This window comes from Nannobrachium achirus (assembly GCF_963921795.1).
Source record: "Nannobrachium achirus genome assembly, chromosome: 11".
NCBI lineage: Eukaryota > Metazoa > Chordata > Actinopteri > Myctophiformes > Myctophidae > Nannobrachium > Nannobrachium achirus.
This window is the reverse complement of record NC_137820.1, coordinates 25112436-25139935: the sequence shown is the minus strand read 5'-3', so window position 1 is coordinate 25139935 and position 27500 is coordinate 25112436. Positions and strand designations below refer to the sequence as shown.

The window sequence follows — 27500 nt, the reverse complement described above, 5'->3', positions numbered from 1 at the left end:
CAGAATTAACAACCCACACAGTAGCAATTTATACACCTAGACATACTAAAATGAGGCCATTAACCACTTAAGCCCTATATACTTCATTGTGCGACGGATTGCTAAATTAGTCGTTATACAATCTCACTTTAAAGTTGCGTTACTGCAATGAGCCTATTATTTTTCTCAATGATCCTTTAACTACGTGCTTGGCATTAGTTGAAATTTGTACAGTATGAGGTATCACGTTAGTTAGTTATTTTCAGTACTGTAAGGTCTGCCAAATATAATGCAAAACAGATAAATTATTGTTAAGAAAAGGAAGATCAATAAACAAATTCGATGGTTGGATTTACAGCCATGATTTAGGTGAACGTAACGGTGTTTCTCACCTTTGCAAATACACCTTCGTCTAGCGATTGGCTGTGTTATTTATTGCTGAAGGTTCCAGAAACAGTATCTTTGCATTTTCAGTTATGAGTTAAGACATTGCCTGAAGCCCAACAGGTAGAAAAGGTTAAAAGTTCAGCCATGTAAAGAAGACGACACTGTTTTCTGTCACATTTCCGAAGTAATCCATACTTCACTTTGAGTGTGCATGTTTGGTGGGAGTGGAGAGGAACAACTGCCCAGGGGGGGGTCACTTAATTTCCTGCCTTCTTCTCACTTTTCCTCTCGCAAGTAGCCCCCCTAGCAACCCCCCCACTCCCCTCCGATCCAGTTCCCTCAAGATCACCTTCCTCTCGCACTCATTTCTCCATCTCCACCAAATCTCTTCATCAAAAATGTTTTCCCATGAATGTTCGTCTATATTATGATGACATGCCCAGAATAGGGACGCTATAGGGTTCATGTGGTTAAATATCGTCAGTGTCGGGCAGAAACCTCTTATCTCCAAGTTTAAAATTTGTATGTTTTTTCGCAAAGTAAAGCCCTGCTCCATCACTAGAGAACTAGTGAAAATAGCCGATCTACAAGCACACAACGCCTCGCGATTGTGCTTGTAGATTGGCTATTTTCAGTAGTTTAAATCATTTTTAAAGTGATAAATACAACAAAACGAACGGTTTTGGACATACAAGGTTTCCACCTGACAACGACGATACGTGGATGTCTTGCATTAACACAGCGTGGCATTCAAGTGGGAATGATTTACTTCCTTTTTTCCATGTGAACTTCCATCATGGCACGCAACCCCATCAGCTCTAGACAGAGCAGACCCAAGTCCCACATGTGAGACGCCCGTGGGTGTGTTAGGGAATGGAAGCGCACACAGGCTTTGATGTTATTTTATCAGTCAATCTTCAGGAGGGTCGACTAATCGTCCTCTACTAATGTGACCGTGGCCGTTAAAAGTGCCGCCATATAATCAGTGACCCATCCTGATTTAGGAGCTAAATGTATAGGCCCGGCATTTTCGAAGCAGGTATGTATAATGACAGGCTACTGGCCGATGTGGGTGTTTGCATGAGTGTGTGTGGATCTCTGTGTCGATAGAGTTCAAATAAGTACGAGGACATTTTACTGGTATCTTACATCATGTTAAACTTGAATGGTTTCTCATAGTCTTACGGTTATCACTTCGTAGAAAGTACCGTTTCAACCTGCTTAGATCCTAGACCTACACAATAAAATCCAGAGTGTGTAAAGGCGTACAGAACAAATTGACCCGTAAGGGTCAGGGTTGACCACTTCAACCCCAGCATCCTTATTGTGGCGAAGGCTTTTGCAGAAAATAGCCAATCGACAAGCTCACAATGAGCTTGTTGGTCGGCTATTTTCAGCGAAAGCTTTCCCCACTATAGAGGGTATGCGAGTGACATCATTATGGGGTTATGTGGGAACGCCTACTGAGTGGCAAAAAACTACTTTCTGGCCTTGACAGCCCATACATCCAAACAAAAAAGTCCCATCTGATTGCATTAAGCGACGTTAAACTCACTTTGCCAATCGATTTGCCACTCGATTTGCCATTCACTTTATGCATGCGCATACCATAACAGAAAGCAGAAAAGACACCCTGAGTGACTACGGTCAACCATATGGGGTTGAAGTAGTTAAAGTAACACTCTACACACACACATACCCTCCTCATGAATTCTTTATTGATGTCCCTCATATATCTCTCTCTATCTCGCATTGTGTCTCTGTCTCTCTTTGTCTCAATCTGTCTCTTTGTGTTGCTCATCCGTGCCTCTTATCAGGCTTTACATCTCTCGAACCTTGAAACAGAGGTCATACAGTATATGAACTATGAACACACAGACTATACTCAAGACTGCCAACATCACGTGCTCCCGCAAAATAATGATGTATCGAAAGACAAATTCCATGTGCTGATGCGTTACTATCTGCATGTGTCTATTTCCTGGTCTCAAACCGTGTCTACTTAGGCCTGATTTATAGTTCATCATACAACAGTGTCGCTTGGCAAGAACAGGCAATCCACAGTCTCACCATGCATGCCATCCGCGACAGAGCTTGTCGGACGCCGTCATGAGACCGAGCATGAATAAGTTACTTGTATAAATTATTTGCAAATTAAGGGCAGAGATGGGGATATGGACAGTATGGGGTGGCAAACAGTTTTTGGAAACAAGGATAGCAAATTGCATGGCCGAAGCAATATAAGATAACACCCAACACATAGAGACATTCACCGGTATGTTGGTTGTCTGTGCTTGTGTGTGCTAGGGCATTAACAAAAAAGTCGACAAGTCGACTCAGTCGACTTCATTACATAAGTCGACTCCTACCAGAGAAAGTAGAAAGTCGAAGTAAAAACATTTTTTTTAGAGGTATTAAAAAAGTCCTTAAATTGGCACTTTAGAAATGTGAAGATACCCTCTATACACTTAAACCTTATGTTGGTTTGTTTACAGTTGAGTGAGAAAACAATGTTTCACTTTAAGTTAATCATCTGGGGACCCCCCAAAATAATTGTCGTGTGTGATGATGGGGAAAATCATGTTCTTTTGAACGACCATTATTTCGACCGGAGGGTTAGCGACTCACCCCACGGAGGTTAGGGTTAGGGTGAGGGTTAGAGTCGGGTGTCGAAAAGATGACATGTAGTAACAGCGACACGCTCCTGTGATGATGCCGTCATCAAACGATAAAGTCGACTTCAACTCAACTTCGTTAATGCCCTAGTGCAGGGGTTTTCAAAGTGGGTGACGGGGCACCCTGGGGTGCCGCGACGGCAGTCCAGGGGTGCTGCGAGATAATTTGATAATATTTGGAATTTATTTGGACACTTGAAAAAATATTATTTAGTATAATTTTAAACTTGAAGTACAAAGTTATTTTCAGTCAGTTCTAACCAAAATGGCTATTATCTCAACGTTTTCATCGCAACATAATCGCTAAAATATCGTCACTGTCGTTCAAAAACCTCATATCTGCAAGTTTCAAATGTGTACTTCTTTTGCCCTGCTTCATCATACAAGACCGTCGCACAAAACTAGTGAAAACCAAACAGACGATCTACAAGCACACAACAAGGTTTCCACCCGACAACGACGATATGCTATAAATGTAAGGTGCTGGGAGTGAAAATTATAATGTAGGGGTGCCTCGGATAAAAAAAAAAATATTCATGGGGTGCCCTGAGACAAAAAAGTTTGGAGACCCCTGCCCTAGTGTGTGCGTATACTAAAGTGAACATGTGGATAGGGTGGAGGTACGATATACCCACCGTGATCAGAGATATAGCCAGCAGCAACCTCTTGTGCTTGACGGAGCTGTCGGAATGCATCACCTCAACCCCTTCAGAGGGCACGCATTCCTCTATCAGAGAGCAGAGCGGAGGATGAGACCTGGAAGGAGGAGGTGTCTGGAACCAAAGGGACAGCCAGAGGCCCAAACGGATGGGTGACACAGACTTCATGTTACTCAGGCCAAGGACCCCTTAGTTGAGAGAGAGAGACAACCCATAGATACCATATAGTTTCATCGTTTGACAGCACAATCATCAGTGTATTTTGGGTCCGTGTCAATTTGTGTTTTCAGATGTTTAACCACTTGAACTAAAGTTCTCAGAATATGGATGCTAGGGTTCAAGTGGTTAACATAAAAAAGGGGGAAAAAAAGCTTCTATCACACAAAGATTTGGAGGACCCCCTGTAGTAACTCTGAGGACCCTCTAGGGGTCCCGGACCCCCTGTTGAAGACCCCAACGTTGTTTTCTCACTCAACAGTAAACAAACCAACGTAAAGTTTAAGTGTATAGAGGGTATCAACACATTTCTAAAGTGCCAATTTAAGGACTTTTTAATACCTCTAAAATGACAAATTAAACATTGGCCAAATTGTCAAATATTAGTGTCAGAAATTGTGAAAATAGCAAAGCCAACGCGAGGCGTTATAAGCATGTAGATCTGCTATTTCACAATAGAACCAACCATGTTATACAAAATGTACTCTTAGTGCTCGTCGGGGTGGGGTGGTCCCCAGTTCAAATATGATTATTTTGGGGGTTGCCTGTAAAGGTTGAGAAACACTGCTATAACAGACACAAAATCGGGTGCATCCCCCATTCCGACACTAACCCTATACCTAACCCTAACCTCTATGGAAGTGCTGTCACTCAGACAATTAGAAGTCAATGTTAAGTTAAAGATCTATAAGGGTCCATTTGGTTACCAACTCTCCATCATTTAGCTGGGGACCACCTGGAATTCCTTGAAGGACTACTGCTTGAAAACCAGTGATATACAGTCTGAGGATTTTATATTGTGTACATATATACATGCACTGTTCATATTAAGCACATTGTAGATTATAACGTCATGGTGAAATTGGTTTAAACAAACACTATAAATCAATGACAGTAAAATATATTATGTTTATTGCTAAGTACCTCAGGGTCTCACATGAATTTTGTACACACAGACATGCACGCACGTACGTACATACACACATATCCATCCATCCATGCCCCCAGGCTACGTTCATTCTCTGCCATACAATAAGACATGAGTGGACCTGCCTGCCTCATCACACACTCGCTTGTAGCCAGAGACATCCCATAACTACCAACTGACTTTTTTAACGTGTGTGTGTGTGTGTGTGTGTGTGTGTGTGCGTGCGTGCGTGCGTGCGTGCGTGCGTGCGTGCGTGTGTTTGTTCACATGCCCATAATGCTTGTGATTGTGAATGAGTGGAACATGAAACCTATCAAAGTTCTGTTAATGTCTCAAATAAACGTGTACAAACGTTTTATCTACGCATAGCTAACTAACTGTAGAAGAATCCCTCCCAACAGCCCATTGCCAAGGGGGGGAATCCGTTTAATGCCCTGTGATGAGTATAATAATACATTCCTTGATGTAAGAAGAAATTTCCATAACTGTCAGACAATCAAATCAGATGATGACTCTTAATGTAGATCAGATGACAAGCATGGAAGTTCAGGAGAGGTGGTGATGGTGAACGTCACTTATGGCAGTGTTTCTCAACCTTTTTTCTGCACGGGCACACTTTTCATGTCCCAAGAAACCATGGGCACACCAACATACTACGGGGGTGTAAATATCGTCACTGTCGGGAAGAAACCTTGTATCCAAGTTTCAAATTTGTACGTTTCTTCGCAAAGTAAAGCCCTGCTTCATCATACAAGGCTGTCGCACAACAGTAGTGAAAACTGCAGATCTACAAGCACACAACGCCTCGCACCGCGAGGCGTTGTGTGCTTGTAGATCGGCTGTTTTCACTAGTTTAAATCATTTTTGAAATGATAAATACAATACTGGCTTTCAAGCGGTTTCAAGGGGCACACTTGATCCTTCTCAGGGGCACACCAAAGGTCCCCAGGCACAGTGGTTGAGGAACACTGACTTATGGAACCTGCTGTTGAGTATGATACAACAACCCCCATCCCCCCCAACACAATGACACAATGTTATGGAATAATACAGCAGAATAAAGTCGTTACAGAATTCCTGGAAACGCCCGCATGTCGGTGGCTTTCTCAACGACAGCCCCAACACGCCATGTATCGGCACCGCTGCATGCGTCACGCTTGATGTATTGTAAATAAAAACATTGGCAGGCCCCTCTGTACAACTCCAGTTGTTTGTGTGTATATTAATTTGTCAGTAGTGGAAATTAACAACGTTTTACTCAAGTGCTGTACTGTACAAATTTTAGGTACTTTTACTAACTTTAATTTTCGTAATACTTTATACTTCATCTACACTACATCGCAGAGGTAAATGTTGTACTACAATTATTTGACATATTTAGTTACTAGTTACTTTCCAGATTTAGATAATTATTACAAAACATACAGTAACCACCTTAGCCATATATTATACTTTAGTCTATTTCAAAAATCTCACATCAGTACGTTTTTTTTTTGTGCTTTTTGCAGACTCTTATCTCCGGCACTGTTGCCCCTATCCATGCAAAACTTTGCACACACACTCCTTGGCTGGCAAACCACAACCTCCGCCCCTGATCTCACATGCCCCCCTTCTAGCGCCACCATGAGGTTGCTTTTTGCAGAAAACATTATGCGACCTGACAGTCGCTTAACACTTATGGTGCCATCAATTAAATCTCTTTGAAGTCCTAGTTGCCATGGTTTCCATAGACTTCCATGTAATTCATAGTGCACGGATCGTGCACGCCCATGCCTAGATCATGCAGCACGTGTGTGCACGCTGTTCACAGCTTTCAAACAAAAAAATCTGCTTGGAACCGTTCAGGCATTCATGAGCTAGCAGCCATTATGTTTTCTTCAAATGTAAACAAACATGGCTGCCATGTTTGAAAGATGGGGTTGGTATGGTGGTTAAACATGCAATTTCGCGATCGCGATCATGCCTAATACATTTTTTTTTCTTCAAAAACTGCCCAAACTCGGGAAACTCGGGGTTGGCACCAGACAGCGATTGGGGGGTCTTACTGGTACTGTCTATATTATATTGTGATGCCGATACTTAAGGGATTTTTCTCACGTAAGATTTTGATTAGATTATGATATTGCTAAAGTACTTTCTTCCACAACAAGTGGAAGCATCTAGAGACAGACAGACAGACAGAGAGACAGACAGAGAGAGGGAGCGGTTGGTCTGCCCTGGGCTCAGTCTGCTGCCAAAAAGCCTCAAAGCGATACCTTGTCTACGTGTTTACCGTACAGCCAGAGATAAGTATAAACCAAAACACGCAGCGTAAACTCTCAACACGCCTGCTCGCAAACGTGGAATGCCATTAAACGTCTCTGACAAGTGACGAATTCTCACACACACCACCAGCCAGCCAGAGATTTGAAAGTGTTTTCTTTTTTGAAGCGGGGTGGAACAGGCGGGGGATTTGGTGCTCCGTTTTAATCTGGCACCTAACAGACAAGTTACGATGTAAACGGTCCAGGTTGTGGTTTCTGTTTTTTGGTGGGGGTGGGGGGAGGGGCCTCGGATTGAGTTTGACTGGATGACAGGTGAATTTTAACAGGGGGTTTTAACCACTTGGGCACTCGAGATGCCGTGAGTTGAATTAAGTCCTATTCAGACCGGAGAAGCATGCTCTACTCCTCGTGTAAGAGACTGTATGGAGTAACATAAACACAACCGCACGCTCACACACATGTATGTGTGCACGCAAGCACGTGCACGCACGCACACACACACACACACACACACACACACACACACACACACACACACACACACTCCAGTTCTTTTTTTGTATTTTTTTTTGCTTTGTGTTTTTGATCAGCCCCTTTTTTTATCGTGCAATCCTGCCTGGTGTATTTACAGAGAGCAGAACAAGGCCATTCTAAGCCATTGTGCGTACAAACCGTCTCCAAAACCCCGCCGGTCCCGGCAGAGAAATCACAGAAATATTTATCCTGTTTAGAAGTTTAGGAAGGAGAGAAAGGGCCTTGGCACTAAGCCCTTTAGTGAGGCAAGGGGAATGAAAACCTACAGTGTAAAAGGACCTATTAGTCTCAGGACATGGTCATTAGCATGACAGTAGGCTTATCCTCGGGGCTGAAGGAGAGGGACGCCGTCTCTGCGCTTTCAGCCAGGGGAGACAGGGGGCTCCCTCACACACACACACACACACACACACACGCACACACACACACACACACACACACACACACACACACACACATGCGCACACACGCACGCACGCACGCACACACACACACACACACACACACACACACACACACACACACACACACACACACACACACACGCATGCGCGCGCACACACGCACGCACACACACACACACACAAGCTCTCTCGGATAGGCAGGAAAATGCAAATTGGGGTCCTATACAAAGCATACCAGCGACCCAGTAAATAAAGAGGAGAGGGGGTGAGTGGGGGAGAGAGTCAGAGAAGAGAGGGAGGGAGGGAGGGAGGGAGCGAGGGAGCGAGGAAGAGATGGAGAGGGAGAGGAGGAGAGTTAAACCCACTCACCAGCGTACGGGCCAAAAGCAAGATAGCCAAGGGAGCCATTTGTAAGTCTGCCAACGACAGAGGTGCTTTGCAAGCAAGTAAACTTATTTTCTGTGCCCACTTTATAAGGACTGTTTTTTTCCCCGAATCGGATCTGTAAATATTCATAACTCTTGTGGTGAATAAGCAAGTGGCCGCTCTTCCATCATTCGATCATGAGAATGTTATATAAATCCTTGACTGATTGGTTGATTGATTGATTGATTGATTGGAAACACCCTTAAAATAAACAATTAAGAAAAGACAAAGACTTGGCCCTAGGCTACAATGCCAGCCTGACAGCGTGTCGCGGGTTCGAATCCGATTCCCAGTGACCTTTGCTGCATGTCACTCTCCATCTCTCTCAGCATTTCCTGTCAGTCTACTGTCCTATCAATAAAGGCATAAAATATACATATATATATATACACACACTTGCTTTTCAATGTGCACAGTGCATAATGAAATAATAATAATAACAGTAAATAATAATCGTTTCTGTCTCCGAAGTATCGCGACTCGCGAGATTTGGTTCCCAGAAAGGAAACGGTGGATAGTCTCGCGATACTGGCACCCATGGTGAGCTTCATGGCTGGACATGGCACATCACAGTTGTCACGTGATGTCCCTACCTCCTATTTACCTTGGGGACAACATGGACAGGACAGTAGAAGAGGAGACGACAGGGCAGGGGCGGACTCACAAGGGGGGGGGGGGGGGGAAGTGGGACTGAGTTGCTAGGGCCCAAGGTGGAGGGGCCTTAATTCTTTTATACTTTAGCTATTAAAAAGTAGCAGATATACAAGCTCACAGCGCAGCACTCGGTGCCGCGCTGTGAGCTTGCATATCTGCTATTTTTCAATAGTTGAAGCACAAAATAACGTGTAATAATGCGTTCCCAGTCTAAATGGGTTAAACCCCCCTCCCCATATGAAGAACATTCATGGGGGGCCCGCAGTGAATCCTTGAACCCAGGGCCCAGAATTTGGTGCGACACCCCTGAGGAGGACAGGGCAGGAGAAGAGGACAGGGCAAGAGGAGCGGACTGGGCAGGGCAGGCAGCAAGTTGTAAAAGAAGGGAGGCGTCAACCTGTGTAGAAACCAGTTGTCCGCTCCTTCACGCTGCGTTTGGAAAGAATGGGTCCAGACAGGAAGCCCACAGCCAGCCATCCCCATTCCAAACACCCACGCATGCAGCCACACACGCTCGCACTGGCACACGGCTCGCACACACACACACACACACACTAGGGCATTAACGACTTGTGATTTTTGCAAGTCGACTCGACTCAGTAAAAAGTTGAGTTGAAGTCGACTTTATCGTGTGATGACGTCACACGTCACACACGACCCTCCAATTATTTTGGGGGGTTCCCAGATGATTAACTTAATGTGAAACATTGTTTTCTCACTCAACTGTAAACAAATCAACATAAAGTATAGAGGGTATCTTCACATTTCTAAAGTGCCAATTTAAGGACTTTTTAATACCTCTAAAATGGCAAATTAAACATTGTCCAAATTGGCAGAAATTGTGAAAATAGCAGATCTACATGCTCACAACGCCTTGCATCGAGAGGCGTTGTGAGCATGTAGATCTGCTATTTTCACAATAGAAAGTTTTTTCTTTTTTTTTTTTTTTACTTTTCGACTTTCTCTGGTGGGAGTCGACTTGTGTAATGAAGTCGACTGCACGCAAAACACTAATTTAAGCACATAACAGCATACATCCGCATGCATTATGGGTCCGATACAATTCACTGATACTCCTTTTGTGCCTTAATGTCATTGTCATATATCATGAACATACCTGCTGCTATGTTATGTCTAACCTCGTGCACCTGTACCAGCTGGATATGATACTGTATGTGTGTAGCCTATGTACAGGTATCTTTTGTTGGATTTTTCTTTTTCTCCTTGCTCTCCCTGCCCCCACCCACCCCCTCCCTATTTTTCTTTTCTATGTTTCTATAAATAACAAAAAACGATGGAACAAAAATGAATTTCACACGCTTCTTTATATCTGTAAAGCGGTGGCCATGATGTGACACTAAAGTTGATACACACACATACACACACACACACACACACAAGACAAGTACACATGCAGATGACATGAAACGGAAAACAGAATATGAACCAAAAAGTCTTGCATAACAAACAGTGCGCTACTAGTACTGGACACGCGCAACTATGCGTGCATGTGCGCCGCTGCGTCATGAGGGGTGAGCCTCCAGTCTGGGGTCAGACAAGTCAGTTATGTACAAAGCTTGTGTTGATATAGTGTAAAGGGGACACACAAACAGGTCCTACAGAGAGAGGGAAACAAATGGAGAGAATGGACTGCATTGTATGTTGGGGCTTTTTGTGTGGGGGGGGAGTGTCTATGTGCATGCATGGCGGGTGGCAATGGGGGGCTACAGACAAACATGACATCACCCACCATCGCCAGTGCACAAATTAGGGACGTGCTGGCCATTGGGAAAAGCGGGATAACTCCCGAACGGCCGGTTCATTCCCGGCCGGTCCAGGCCGGCCATTAAGAAAAAATTAAAAATAAAATGTCGGCCTTCGTTCCACAAAGTGAATCGTCACTGTCGGGCACAAACCTTATATCTCCAAGTTTCAAATGTATACATTTCTTCGCAAAGCAAAGCCCTGCTTCATCATACAAGGCCGTTGCACAAAAGTAGTGAAAACAGCAGATCTACAAGCACACAATGCCTCGCACCGCGAGGCGTTGTGTGCTTGTAAATCGGCTGTTTTCACTAGTTTAAATCATTTTTAAAATGATAAATACAAAACAAACGGTTTTGGACATAAAAGGTTTCCACCCGACAACGACGAAATATAACTCATGTACAGTAATCGGCCCACTGGCTTGTCACTTGTCATGATCTGAAATCTTTGAGTAGCAGCAATGCTATAGAGAGAGATCTCTCTCTCTATAGCACGCAATGAGGGCCTCTCCAACTCTTTTTCCCAAGCTGAATCAGGGGCCCAGCATGTCCCTGGCACAAATGCAGTGAGGTATTCTCACTTTGCATGTTGAGCGAATGGGAATTAGAACTAAATTGTTTTAGCATCAAACTGCTGGCACCGAAACCCACGCAGCCACGACAGGGATGCAGACACCTCGCCACAGAGAGAGAAAGGCTCTGAGAAATATGATAAATGAGCTGTTTAATGTCAACATTCACCGTTTCAAGACGAGGCAAGACGTTGGGAGATTAGGAGAAAAGGCGCAGGGAGGAGTCAATATTGTCGCTGGTGATATTAGGAAAGCCCTGTCTGGTTAAACAGAGCCGGGGAATAAAGCGTTTCCAGCTGATGTCAATGTTTGAAGAATGATTCTAATCATTTGCACAGCGATGAGGCTTGCCTTGGCTTATCCAACACATCAGGGCCCGGTGGGCTGATAACCAGACATGACGGCCAGCATGGGGGGCAGTCTGATGGGGGCATGGCCTGTCTGGACCAGGGCATTCACGAATAGTGATTTTTAGTATTCAAATTATTCGACCTCAAAGTATTCAAATAGTCGAATATTCGACAGGACTGGCCAAACTGTCAAATATTAAGTAAGCAAGAGGCAAACATTGTGAAAATAGCTGATCTACATGCTCACAACGCCTCGTAACATCAACTATTTTCACAATATTTATCTGCAGAACCGAGTCACATTAAATGTAATACCTACAATTCCAAGTGCTTGTCAGGGTGGGGGTGCCCTGTTCAAATATGTTTATTTTGGGGGTCACGGCCTAAAAAGGTTTGAGAACCCCTGGTATAGAGCATTACAAAATGCATCCACCAGGGACATTGACAACTCATTCTTATGACTTCCTATCTAGCCAAGCTTTATAAACTATATATTTTTTAAAGAGAAAATAAAAATAAGCAAATATTCGACTTCAGGTTCAGGTTCAGGTTCAGGTTTATTAGTCACATGCATATCCATACAGGTACAGACATACAATGAAATGCTTGTGCCAGGAGCACTCTCAGCCTTATTACACACAAAAACATCAACCCACAACAACAAGACAACAACAAGTCACCCAAGACAACCCAAAAACAACAAAAACCATACAGTGTAACAGTGTACAGTTTAAAAACTGCGTACAGTGCACATGACTACCTACGTCTCGCTTTCATCTCTCTCTTCGGTGAACAACGTTGAATAGTGACTTTGATATTCGAATATTCGAATATTTGGTGAATGCCCTAGTCTGGACCACACTGACTGATGTAAATGGTAAATGGTGCATTTATATAGCGCTTTTATCCAAAGCGCTTTACAATGTGCATTACATTCACCCATTCACACACACATTCATACACCGGTGGCGGTGGAAACCATGCAATTAAGGCACCAACCTGCTCACCGGGAGCAAGTCGGGGTTCAATGTACTGTAGACAGGAGGAGTGTTAGCTCATGATAGCATAGGGCACGCTAACCAGTGTTCATTTCAAATGTGTAAGTTAAATTAACATCATAGGCGGATAATAATAAATTATGGATCTCTAAATCCATAGTTAAAATAAGACAAAGAGCCAAAGGACTATATTTCTTTAGATTGCTGTATTCTTGAGAGAGCAGACAAAGAAGACAAAACAGTGCGCATATCATCCTAGTGGTATGCTCGATAATCTCTCCCCACCCTAACGGCAGGACAGAGGATTCTCTCTCTCCCAAAATGGAAGTTTAACATGTATATAAAGAGTACAGTTATGACAGTAAGAAGTCGTGGAACTTATTCATTTGTTCCCATATCATAACAAGGAAGTAGTAGGAACTCATTGATTCGTTCCTATATCATAACAAGGAAGTAACAGGAAGAACGGGACACGTAGTGCTTGGTAATTTTCCACCACTAGTGACTTATATCATAGTATCACAGTATATCAAAACATGATTCTATTCAGGGCATTCAAAGTTATTATGACCTTTAATCTATTAGCCTGAGCTTTACAGTATCCACAAAATGTGGTCTCTATACTGTGAGTTCAGTTCATAATATATAACCTTATATGGTCATATGAGCGTCATACACAAACCAGAATTATGTATCATAATTCTTATCTTATCAGCGGACATTTTCATAAATTAAATAACAAATGAAACGAAAATAGCAGATCTCCAAGCTCACAAAGCATTGTGAGCTTGTCTAGCGGCTATTTTTACTATTCGTCCTTCAGTTGAAGTAGGTGGCCTATATAGACCTACGAAGTTTGATATCATACCTGGTTCAGAGTTTTTTTTCCCCCATTTTGAATTTCCAAAGACCTTTTTCATATTGTGTCATACCATATAAGAACTGTGTTCCAAACATAAACAAATTATCTCAACGGTTTGACTCATATGGATATGAAGAATCAACTGATGGTGAGAAAACGCTAATGTTACTGTTGCCGAATTAGTTAATTCACCAGAAACAGACTGTATCAAATATTAGTGCCTGGCTATCATAAACCACCTCCCCGACAATATCGCGGAGACCGTTTGTTTATTTTTGGACCACAATGATTATATGAGACGATTTTAAGATGACTCAATGTTATTCTCCATAGAGAAATTACTTCCGCGAACCAGGGGATAAGCGAGTGACATCATGACTTCGTTGCTCTATAGCGCTTAAGCAGTTAATAGCTAGTGATTCACAACTCCGACAGTGAACTCCCCCTCTGTGGTAGAAAGGGAGCCTCTTTCTCTTGTATAATAAGGGGACTTTAGCATCCTACGGTTCAACAGTTTGTTTGCAATCCTGAAGATTTACAAGTTTCTCTGGTACAGTAGGAGCCCAGGGTCATAACAGCCAATGCAAAACAACCACAGGCTGGAACTGCTAATAGACTCATCCTCACAGTGTCAGGTTGAACAAGACTGGTGTGACACATCAGATCAGGGCGGATAAGATGCAAATGAACCCTTGGAAAGAATTTCAACAAACATGACTGATAACGGTTTTCTCTTTAGTAAATGAGTTGGGTGGGCAACCTTTTCCAGCATGACAATCAGTGGTGGAATAAGCACTCATATTCCTTACTTAAGTAAAAGTATCAATACTGCTATAATAGAAATACTCCGTTACAAGTAAAAGTCTGTAATTCAAAATGTACTTGAGAAAAAGTATGAAACTATTGGCATCAAAATATACTTAAAGTACTAAAAGTAAAAGTACAAAATGTTTGAAAATATATAGCATATCTACACGCTCAGTAGAGCTCAGTAGGCTATTTTCAAACAGCCTAGGTATAAATCATGGCTAAAGTGGTTAATGTATGTTTTAAAATATTATAACTTATATCTGAAAAGTAACTAGTAAATAAAGTTTTCAAATAAATGTAGTGGAGTAAAAGTATAATATTTCTAACCGAGATGTAGTGGAGTAGAAGTAAAAGTATTGGAAATACTCAAGTAAAGTACAAATACCTCAAAATTAAACTAAAGTACAGTACTTAAGTAAATGTACTTAGTTACTTTACAACACTGATGACTATTCCAGTTTTACACGGCTTGTGTGATCAGTGATCACACATCAGTCCAGATCTAACCACCCTGTGTAGTTGCAGGGCCCCCAGGGTTCTATTCTTTAGTAGGTCTGTAGTAGGCCTATTTCCCTTGATATCTCTTTGCCGGAAATAGACGATCTACAAGGTCACGATGCGTAGATTGGCTATTTCCGTTGAATGTTCACCCCAGAACAGAGATTGTGGCTAATTAGTAATCCAAGCAAATAATAAGTCAATATTTTAATAACAAAACCTAGCAAAGAATGAGTCAATATAAGATCAATCCACTTATCTGGAGAGAATTGATTGATTGAAGAATTTATTAGAAGTTTGCAATAGAAAAAAGTACAGTTTCATGACAGTACAAATCACTGGTACAAGGTCAACTAAAAGGAGATCCTAGAAAGCCGAGGCTTATTTCCACAGGAACCACACTTTAAGTATCTCATATAACATTGAAAGACAGACGGATAGAACATAGTACTTTATCTAGGATAATATCAGTTTCAAAAGCATAACATCAAATACAAAAGGCAGAATACAAAGAAAAAGGGGGGGGGGAGAATGCACATCAAACAATATATACATTTAAAAAGGTTTACATTATGTCACTGTCGGGTTTCAAATGTGTATGTTTTCTCATAAAGTAAAGCCCTGCTTCATCATACAAGACTGTCTTGTATGCTGCGAGGCGTTGCATGCTTCTAGATCAGCTATTTTTACAATTTTAAATCATTAAAAAAAAGTATAAAAACAAAAACGAACGGTTTTGGACATACAAGGTTTACACCCGACAACAACGATCAAAGTTTCATTGATCAAGACAATCAATTGATTGGTTGTTGAAATAAACATGATCTGAAAATGCATGCGGCCCACCCATCTGACCACTTAACGCAGCAGCCTTTTAGCTGGATGGGTGGACTACGAACACTTTCAACATTTTCAAGAGGGCCGCTGATCCAGAAAACGTATTGGAACCAGTGTCTTACTGATTGATACAGAATTCCTGGACACCAGTCCCTTGCCTAATGTTTATGCAGGGGGGTTTAAGGGTTGGAGTCAACTGCTCTACAGGTGAACACGTTTTAATATGTAGATGCAACAGCTCTGCAATAAGGACCCACAGAGGGAATTACAGAATGCACTGTGAAGAAACTGTGTGTGTGTGTGTGTGTGTGTGTGTGTGTGTGTGTGTGTGTGTGTGTGTGTGTGTGTGTGTGTGTGTGTGTGTGTGTGTGTGTGTGTGTGTGTGTGTGTGTGTGTGTGTGTGTAGGTATCCTATACGTCAGGGGGAATATGCTTGGCCCGCCTACCGTCGTGATGAATGGGTCTGAGGCTTTGTACCACAATACCCCACACTTCATTACTGTCACATGGAACAGATGGTGCCTTTCACCATAGCATCACACGCACGCGCGCGCACACACACACACACACACACACACACACACACACACACACACACACACACACACACACACACACACACACACACACACACACACACACACACACACACACACGTACACACACACACACACACGCGCACACACTCTCTCTCTCACACACACACAAACACGCACGCACGCACACACACACAAACACGCACACTTTCTGGGGATACCTTCATTGTGTAATATGTGAAGCCAACACACACACACACACACACACACACACACACACACACACACACACACACACACACACGCACGTACAAACACACAGGGGACAAGCAAGTCTTAATGAATTCTACACCACAAGCAACTTCTCTGCCCAGCCGACGTTTTAATTTACAGATCTGAAAAGCATCCAAACATAAAATTAGATCATGAGTTTGAAATGTTAAACAAACCAAACAGGGGGTAATTGAATGAATCGGGGAATAAACAAAGACCTGTGTCCCGTCGACCAAATGGAAATTTATGTGGGTATTTTGGAATCCAAGTTGCCAGCGGCAGAACACAAACACAATCCCAAGACAATGGAGAAAACAATTAGTGAGCGTGCATCACGCATGCATACGCATACACTAATTGTGTGTGTGTGTGTGTGTGTGTGTGTGTGTGTGTGTGTGTGTGTGTGTGTGTGTGTGTGTGTGTGTGTGTGTACTGTGTACTGGAGATGAAGCAGTTTACATGCCAATTCTATTTTACCTCAACCAATGCTCAATGCATGACAAATACACACAGGTGTGTGCAAAGTTTGATGAAGTGCTTTTCTTTATTAAGCATGCAAACAAAATCTTCTGACCCAATAGGAGATGTGCCAAGTATTATGGCATTGTTTTCATTACTTGAGGTGCTTAATTAATGGGTTTTACTATTCTTCTTCCCCAATGGTAGTTTTCTCATTCCCCATAGTCTCTCAAGAAAGATTCTCTTCCACAGTCTTTGAATCGTACAGAGCATCTGCAATTACAACTGGTAAAAGTTGAATAAAGGAAGCTGTCATCTGCTCTGCAGACCAGAAGGGTATTCAACCTATCACGCCGAAAATATATTTTAAAATATCAAAAGTATATTTTTGATATTTTTGATTTACATTCCAGCTGAGCAGCAAGCTATAGCTAGGCTTCGACAAATTCTAGTGGAGAGGAAGCAGTGCATCCACCTTATTTTCTATTTCTCAAGCACAGACTGTTAAGTGGAAGCATTTGAGATTTGTTTGGAGCCTAGGGCTCTATTTTGATTGTCTTAAGTACCAGCTCTTATGCCTTAACTTAAAGGCCTGTCCATACTGTCTCCAACCACTGAACTTTTCTCTGAAAGGTCCGGTTCAACAACAAAATGATGTCACTTGCATCTTCTGAAAAGCATTACCCCGAATTAGAGTTCGGAAACCTGCACATCGAAATGTCGGAACTCTCAGACGAAAAGTTCTGTGGTCGGAGACAGTATGGACAGGCATTTAAGTTAGGGCACAAGAGCTGGTACTTAAGACAATCAAAATACAGCCCGACCACGTGTCTGTCTTGGGAGACTATACTCATCCCATAGTCACCCCAAGCCTCTGGGTGTGTGTCACATTTGTGAAGGCCCAGTGCCCCAACAATTCTCTGGCCCATCAGCGCTCTCTCCCCTCTAGCCTAAAATGCATGGGTCACAGACGAACCACATCACGCCCCTCGCTCAACCGCACAGGAGCATGCCCCGAGCAATAGATATGAGGGCCACCACAACACACTGTCTGAGCCTGGAAGCGAGGGTCCAGGGCTATTGGGACTGTGGTGCGGGACACAGGCGGACAAGAGGTGATGGTCATCACTGGATGGACATGCAGCTATAATGGCATTTAGAATGGATCCATTTTCCAGGATAATACCACTATTTTCTAGTGCATGCATTGTCCATGTGCTCATAGTATGCATGGCCACAAACGTTGTGAGGCACAAGGATGTTTGCGCGGACATTTGTTTGTAACAATACTGTAGTTGTGCAGACCGTATGGCTAAGCTGGAAAGTATGATTTGAACAAAGCAGAAAGAGAGCACTCGAGAAAAATGAACTAATAATGTATCGCATTTTTTACAGCGCTTTTCCAAGTGCTCAAAGCACTTTACAAAGGTTCATTCATTCATACATTGGATTTGGGAGGTGAAGCGGCGAACAGTCGACGCCAGCGTCCTCACTTCCCACACCAATGGTGGCAAGCTGACACCGACCGACTCACTGGAGTGTCTTCAGTGTTCAGTGTCTTGCCCAAGGACACTTCGACATGTAGGCTATCCACTCTGGAGTTTGTCCCTTGATCTCCATCTCTCTCTCTCCGCTACCCTTCCCTGCTCTACCGTTCTATTTCTCCCCTCCCTCTTTTTCAACATTTCATCTTTTCACTCCCCGTCTTCTGTCCTCCATTCACGCCTTGCCTTCCTCTCCTCCTCCTCCTGACTCCACACACCATCATTTCAAACCAAACCACACAGTTCCTCACCTGCCCCGAAAGGGAAAGAAAAGAGAGAAAAGGCGGGAGGGCTGCTGTTCTCTGAATGCCCCTGATCAAATAACCCCACACACATTCACTCGCGCGCACACCAGCACACTCCTTACACCACACTTACACTCACCCTGTGGAGCAAAGTTCAAAGGAGCACTGCACGGTCTGCATTAAAGCGCACCTGCCAATGAGTGGGCGCAGTAAACACTATCTTCAACTTACCTCACAAAACGCGCGCGCACACACGCCTTGGCCCGGCTATCTAACTGAAAATCAGAGCCTACTGATACAGGGGCTGTGGCCACACGCCTCAGTGTGTCCAGTCCCCAGCCCTATCTGTGGATGGAGCCTGCCCAGACTCCATGGGCCCTGCTCTATCTTGTTGGTTTAACACAGAACAAACTATGGCAGCACACCAGACCACCAGCCAGCAGTTCCGCTTTACTTTATCATGATATTTCTGTTTGCCCTTCTGTCCTTCCTCTATCTTGTTGGGAGCCATTAAAGACGCGTCCCTCTTATTTGCAAATGGTCCAAGACAGTGAGTGTTTGTGTGTGTGTGCGTGCGTACGTACGTGTTTGTGTGTGACCTGGCAAGGCCGCTGAGATAAATTTAGCGACCATTTTTAACCTCCACCTCAACTGTCCAAAGACCGTTTTGAAATACAATATTGCTTATGGTAGTTTCGTCAAATATGTACCAAAACTAAAACAATAATAGTTTTCAAGTTTCAAGTTTTATTTGAAAACGTCATAGCATAACAGTATGAATGTTTCAACTTGTAGATCTGCTATTTTTGAAAAACCAAGAAAGTTTGCACAAATCTCTGAATATATATTCTTTTAAAGCGAACATTTTTAACTAAAATATTTTGTTCCAGGGGGTCCCTGGAACAAAATATTTTGAGATGGGGGTCCGCAGTCAAATACATTTAATTCTTGACATGAAAACATTTGAGCACCACAGATAAAGAAACACACCAATGCAACTCCTTGCAACTGCCATTGGGGATAATGGTTGCGACTTGCGAGTAGTGGCGTAAGTAGTTGCATGTTGAAATTTAAGGCCGCATTGCAGCGAGCCAAAGTTGACCTCCAAGGCCCATTTTTAAGAGAAATTGCAAAACTTGCAGATACAAGCTCACAACACGCCACAACCAAAGAAACATCGGCAGTCTTGATACATTCTTTCAAATAGGATTTTATTCGGCCATGTAGGATGCATACGTTAACTGTCTCTTTATTTCATTATACGGAACAATACATTTACACATCAAAATGCCACAATAACCAACAATCCCCGTGTGAGTGAATGCAGCCCTTACACTTTGCTTAAATGGTCCCAGTGGGCACCAGATGCAAGAGACCCTCCGCTACACATGACAATAGCTTCTGGTCCGTGCCTTTCCATTCATGCGTGTTTGTCCAGTACCCTGCAGAAAAACAGGCTGACATTCCACTGTCGCCCATTGTGATTGAACTACCACAGGGAACGGATCAATGGGTAGACAACCCAACCTAATTCTCTCATCCCAGGCCAAAAGGGGGCTGTCAGGACGGGACTGTGATGGATCTGCAAACAATTTGGCCACAAGATTCTCCCTGCCTGCCTCCTCTTCGCAGACCATAGCATCTGAATGGAGGCTGCTCGGTTGGTACCTGCATCCTGTGGCTTGGTCCCAGACAGCGGCTGACGCAGTGGCGGGTTACAGTAGCAGTGGCGGCTCTCATTATAATAAACTGAACGTATGCATACGGCTGCTGTAGGTCTTTGGCTGCAGGCGCATGTCTCTGATCTGAGGTCAGCGATGGATGCTATAGACCTCCCAGGAGAAAGGTGTGAACAAATCACACATTCCTACCCCTGCAACAAGATTACTTATCATCACCCCCCTGACACCAGACAACTCTGGGGTTAGACACACATACACACACACACAGGTGCAATTGGTAGCACTCATATTGCATAACGTCGTTGTCGGGTGGAAACCTTGTATGTCCAAAACCGTTTGTTTTGTATTATTTATCATTTATAAAATGATTTAAACTAGCCGATCTACAAGCACACAACGCCTCGTGGTGCGAGGCGTTGTGTGCTTGTAGATTGGCTGTTTTCACTACTTTTGTGCGATGGCCTTGTATGATGAAGCAGGGCTTTACTTTGCGAAAAAATATACAAATTTGAAACTTGGAGATACGAGGTTTCTGCCCGACAGTGACGATAAGCACCTGTCGGTGCACATATTTCCCCTTTAACCAGATGAACCCACTGCTTAGAAAAGTGTCTGAAGTCTCACTCGAGATGCACATGGACCGACAAGATTCAGAGTGACGCCACATCCACCTACACACCACACACACATACACACACACACACACGCGCACGCACGCGTGTGTACACAAACACAACTAATTGCACGTCCTACGTAACTTTGTCTTTCTCAATACCCACCGTAAAGGGCAACGGATCGTTTTAGCATTCTACGTAATGAAAGAGCAATATGTCATGCCATGGAAAGAGTGATCTATAGCCTGTGAGCTGGGACTGGTTCCAGCAGATATGTGCTGCTGGGCTATTTGGTCCGCGTCAAACTCTCTCCTCATTCAATGCCTCCACACGTTTTATGTTCTAGGCTGGCTGAGGGGGCCGGAGGAGAAGGGAGGAAAATAAATGAAGTTGAGGCATGATAAAAAATGATCATATCAAATGTCTTTGATATCTCAGAGTGATGGGAAAGGGACTGGTACAGTGGCCGCTTATTTATCGTTGTTAATTGGTCGAAGAAGTATAAGGAAAACATGTTCTCGAGAGTGTTAAATATTATTTTTTTATCAAACTTTTTAGCTGATGACCCAAAAGAGAAATTAGACATTTGCCTGGGAGTTCACCCAAACATAGTAAAAATAGCAGAACTACAAGCTCACAACGTGTTGCTTCGTGTCGCGTTGTGAGCTTGTAGATCAGCTATTTTCACTACTTGTTCAACGTATTATTTTTGTATACATTTATGGAAATTAAAACATTTTCAAGTTTTATGTAGGAAATGGGGGAAAAATATATATTTACTCACAACCCTTACAAATTGGTCCGCGACCCATACACACATGGGGCCCCCGACCAACTGTTTGGGAAACAGTGGTTTATATGAAATTTCCAAGCAAAAACCTGCGTGAAGGGGTCAGTGGCTGGACCCTCGGACTCAGACTCACTTTGCCTCACTTTGCCGCCTAGGAGGAGAGGAGAGCCCAGTAGGCCTGGACTCTGGCCAGGGGAGGGAGGGGAGGGCAGGGCAGGGGAGAGGGGGGGCAGAGTGACTGGAGGAAAGAGAGGTTCCATCCTTTATTGGCCATAAAGCCTCGGGAGTGGAGACACTCGTGTGCAGTAAAAAGCACTCGACACCTGCCGCGTTGTTGACTTAAAATCTCTATCGACAATATCTAATCGCCCCCCCCCCCCCCCCCCCCCCACACACACACACACGATAAATGGGCTCATGTTGGAATTTTTTCCCTCCAACTATACGACACAGACATATACACACACACACACAGCTATAGGCTATACAGGTGCGTGCGTGCACTCAGTGAGTGCGTGCGTGCGTGCGTGCGTGCGTGCGTGCGTGCGTGCGTGCGCGTGCGTGCGTGCGTGCGTGCGTGCGTGCGTGCGTGAGTGCGTGTGTGTGCGTGCGTGCGTGCGACAGTGGACACTCCTCAAGGAAGGCTTGTGCCGAGGACAGCATAAAGAGGTCCAGCACAAAGCTGTTATCTGACAAACAGACGATAAGTTCTTAACAGGCCATCAGACCTGCTGCCACACGCCTGAGGCTACCTGATACCCTGACACACACACACACATCAATAGACCCACCCACACATTGTGTAGCACATGTTATTAAGGGAACTCGTTCCCTCTGAATATCTTTCTTGCTTGCTCGCTTACTCACGTCCTTTCTCTGAAACACTCAAAATACAAAAATCAACCAAAGCTCAAAGTTGAAAGCAGGCAGGTTTCTTTAGATCTACTGTACAACAACTTACTGCCCCAAACGTAATGCCCGAAAGACTTCAAAGTGTGAGGATTACACTCTTTGGTTCTGCTAATCCTGGGCGTCACATGACGAGAGCCGCCTGTCCTGTTCTGTCGCTCACAGTCAAGGTAGGGCCGAAAAGTGTTACCGCCGGCAACAAAAACACAGAGCATAAGAAAGCCAACCCCCATCTAGGTGAGTCCAAATATTGACTCATTGCATGAGCTCGGTCACTCACTAAACCCAATTTTCACCTGATTGCTTTTCGTGGAATGGCTACAGGAGTAAAAGAAATGTCTGTGAAATTACAACAGTCTAAGAATTGTCTACATGAGGCCATGTTTATTAAGCTCTGATGAAGGCTCTAGGCCAGGGCTACTCAACTTAAGTTTAGACAATGATTTCGTAACACACTATTAAGGAAACAGAAAACGGCCACATTTCCATCTACAAGGCTAATTGCGACCAAAGGTCGCAGTATACCATGAGAAATGTCGTAGCTTGTCCATCCTTCCGTCCTTCTGTCCTTCCGTACAGGAAGTGATGTCACGTGACATCAAAGATCAAACCCTGGATATTCATACTGTCACTGTGACATCAAAGGTGATATCACAGTGACAGTCCATATATGGGTATCCCTTTTATGCCCATATATGCAAGATCCCTGATGTCATTGATATATATCAGTGGCCAGATGGCAAAGGCATGGCCCATATCTGTGTGGTTGGTTCAGATAGGGATCTCCATGTATGGGCATAAAATATATTCTATGGATATGGATAAATATTATTATTAACTCATACAGTGCCAAACGACTTTCAGATCAAATCTAGCGCAGCGTAGTTCATTGGGACACGGAAGTTAGAGTCTAGATATAACCCGAAACCCCCCCCCTCTTCGTTCTCTAACAGCTAATTAATTCATACGCCCACGTTCATTCTCATTCGCTACAAGCTCCTTCACACACGCCCTCTTTGCCCAGTGTAGGCTTATAAGCAGCCTCTGCTCACTGCTCATTCTACAATGTTCAGCTGTCGAAGCAGGTTGTGTGATGTGTGTTAGAAAAATCCTCCACCTCCCCGGCCTCCTCCCTGTGGCATTTAGCTTCAGTTGTTATGGATGCGCTGCGATAGGATAACATCTGGCTTGTACTATGGTTATTCCATGATTGTGATATGATGAAATGTTGTTGTACTATGGTTATTCTATGTTGTGTTTTGATATGTCGATTGTATGATGGTTATTCTATGTGATGTAATTTATGATGTATTGGAAGTTCATGTACTTATGTAACTTATGCTCTGCTCTGGGGGGTCTGAGATAGCAGATTCTGTGACATGTACGTTTACACAGATAAATCTGTATATCATCAGAGCAGAGCCCATCTGCCAAACTCAATGCAATATCATTGCATAAACGTTACGTTACTTCAATAAACGTCTTATGTTCAACTCTAAGCTGAAGTGTCTAAATGAATTATCTTACTATGGACTTCCCTGCCAAACGACTTAAATCGACTTTTACTTAGATTTTTTTTTTTGGACCCCATTAAATCTAGTAAACATGATTTCAATCGCGATTTTGCATGTTCCACCCCCATACAACCCCATCTTTCATACAGGGCAGCCATCTTTGTTTACATAACATGTAAAACATAATGGCTATTATCTCAAGAATGCCTGAACGGATTTCCAATCTGCTTTTTTTGTTTGAAAGCTGTGAACAGCCTGCACAAACATGGTGCATGATCTGTGCATGGGCGTGCATGATCTGTGCACTATAAATTACATGGAAGTCTATGGAGATTTATGGCAGGGAGAACCCAAAGAAGGCATATTTAATTGGCAGTAACTGATATATGTCCATATATGGTCATTTCCAGAAACAAAATCCCTTTTATGCCCATATATGGAGATTTCTGATGTCATCAATCCCAGGCCGAAAACGTTAATATTAAGTCCATATACTGTATGTATATATGGATATATATTAATAAAGGATAAAATAAATAAAATGTCCATATACAGTATGGGCATTCCCAGATGATGCCCTGTTAGGTTACCCCCTTATGCCCATATATGGAGATCCCCAGGCATCAAACCCAGGCCCTAACTCACCATTGCCCTGCTTGGCTTTACTAATTAACATACGTTTTATGCCCATATATGGAGATTCCTATATTATCAATATTAAGGACATTATTAAGGATATTATGTTATCAATATTAAGGACATATCTGGGAATGCCCATATTTGGTAATGCCCATATATGGACATCATTTCACATAACATTGTTGACTATCATGCAGGGGTCTCCATATATGAGTAACTACCATATACATCACTGGCCAGATGGCCAAGAATTGGCACGACCATGTCACCCTGAGGTGTCTTACTAGTAATAAACCTTCATTGAACAAAAAGATTGTCATTTAAATGATTAATGATGAAATTACTTTTGGTTTCTTTTGGAACAAACAAAATAGCAACAAAGGTCTTGTATAAAACAAGACAAAAATTGTTTCCTATGGGCTTTGGAGAGAAACTGAAAAAATGACATCCGAAATTATTTGGCCAAACGGAAAGTAGACAAACTATATAAATATATGTTTTATTGGTATGACCATGACGTAGCGCAGAGACATGTCACAGGGGCCGCATGGGGCCCGCGGGCCACAGGTTGAATAGCGCTGCTCTAGGCTGAAAACCATTAGCAGCTTTAGAATAAAAACTGTGAATTTGAATGAGCTATTTCCACTTCTCTAGTTGTATCTTGATGTGCTTTCTTTTTGATTAGAATAGAAATGAGAAAATACTACTAACAGGTGTAAATTCACCCATAGCATGGGTCCTTTTTTATAAAAAAAAGTGTCCATCTTTGTCAGGGTGCAGCAGACAGTAAAGAGGTCAGATATGAGGAATAGAAACTGTAATGAGTGTGTGTGTGTGTGTGTGTGTGTGTGTGTGTGTGTGTGTGTGTGTGTGTGTGTGTGTGTGTGTGTGTGTGTGTGTGTGTGTGTGCTCCTGTGTGCGTGCATGCATGCATGCGTGTGTGCGTGCGTGCGAGCGCGCGCGCGCGCACGTGCGTGCGTGTGTCCACTGCAACGAGGTGAAGGACTCCACAATGACCTGAAGCATGTGCATGTGTGTTTGCGTGCACGTCTCATGTAAACAGAACTACTGTCACTAGAACTAAACTCTCCCAGTTGCCAGAGGACATTATACGACGGCGTAAACGCAATGCGAATAGACGCACAAGCACAAACAAACAGACACACGCCCACACAAAGCCACTCAATAAACCCTTTTGCAAATCCCGCCCCATTCTGCCCTGTTACTATGATGGGACATTAACCCTGGGCAGATTGTTTTTATAGTGGAAGTGGATGGGATTTTTTTTCCCTTCATAGCCTCATTACAGCTATATAAAGTACCAAAGGAAAAACACCTAGGTGATATTAATAAAAAGGGAAGACAAAGGTACAGTAGTTACATTGCAAAACAGGGGATTTACCTGAAAATATATGTTTTAATTTGTTTAATCCCAGTGGGACAGAATCCTCTTTGCAGATTCTTTTATAGTGGTAGTGGATGCGATTTTTTTTCCCTTCATAGCCTCATTACAGCTATATAAAGTACCACAAAAAACACATCTACGTGATATTAATAAAAAGGGAAGAAAAAGGTACAGTAATTACATAGCAAAACAGTAGTTTTCCCCCGAAAAATAAATGTTTTAATTAGTTTAATCCTCTGGATCAGAGATAGAAAGAGAAGCGCATTGCATCTTGGGTACTAGGAAGAGGACAGAGAGAATGTTTCTCCTCACATAATAGGCTGGCTTTTCGTAATTCTGCCCATTTAAATTATATGTACCCAATCGTGACTCTTAGACCATTGATAAGGTACATGTGAACTAGTTTGTTGAAGCTTATTCGTTATGATGAGCGAGATCGCTTGACGCTTGCCGTCGCTATCACCGTACCGGCCGATCTCCGTGTCGCGCACTGCGGACAGTTTTTGAAAGCCTGAAGCAACATTCTCCACTGCACAAACTCCACCCCCGATAGCAAAAAGTGAATGTTTTTTTCTGGTTGGCCAGTCAGGGAGTCTCAGGGACCAATCAGAAGGCTGACAAACGGTCTATTGCAATTTAGTTATTTAGGTAGGCCTATACCAGCATGGGCACACTTTTCATGTCCCAAGAATCCATAGGCATCCCAACATAATACGGGGGTGTAAATATCGTCACTGTCGGGAAGAAACCTTGTATTTCCAAGTTTCAAATTTGTACGTTTCTACGCAAAGTAAAGCCCTGCTTCATCATACAAGGCTGTCGCACAACAGTAGTGAAAACAGCAGATCTACAAGCACACAACGCTTCGCACCGCGAGGCATTGTGTGCTTGTAGATTGGCTGTTTTCACTAGTTTAAAGGGATATTACACTTTCAAACAAACTTTTAGGTCTAATCAGGCTTGTATGAACACCCTGAACAGTTTTTAATTTGCTTCATTCAGTATTTAGATATTTGATGTAAATGTTACCAGCTCCAACACGCCCAGGCCCTCTCCACATACACACCCATT

The 27500-nt window shown here is 43.2% G+C and overlaps 1 protein-coding gene across 1 annotated transcript in view; it reads right to left on the bottom strand.

Moving 5' to 3' along the window:
- Positions 1 to 18051: 18051 nt before the first annotated feature.
- Positions 18052 to 27500, bottom strand: part of LOC308294241 (endonuclease III-like protein 1) — a gene marked incomplete at both ends in the record, with an annotated part of 24974 nt that continues 15525 nt past the window's right edge. Inside the window, 3 exons of the mRNA XM_080736968.1 lie at positions 18052 to 18173; positions 20545 to 20700; positions 22096 to 22147. Of these exons, the coding sequence (XP_080593094.1) occupies positions 18052 to 18173; positions 20545 to 20700; positions 22096 to 22147 (330 nt within the window). The remainder of the gene's footprint in view (positions 18174 to 20544; positions 20701 to 22095; positions 22148 to 27500) is intronic.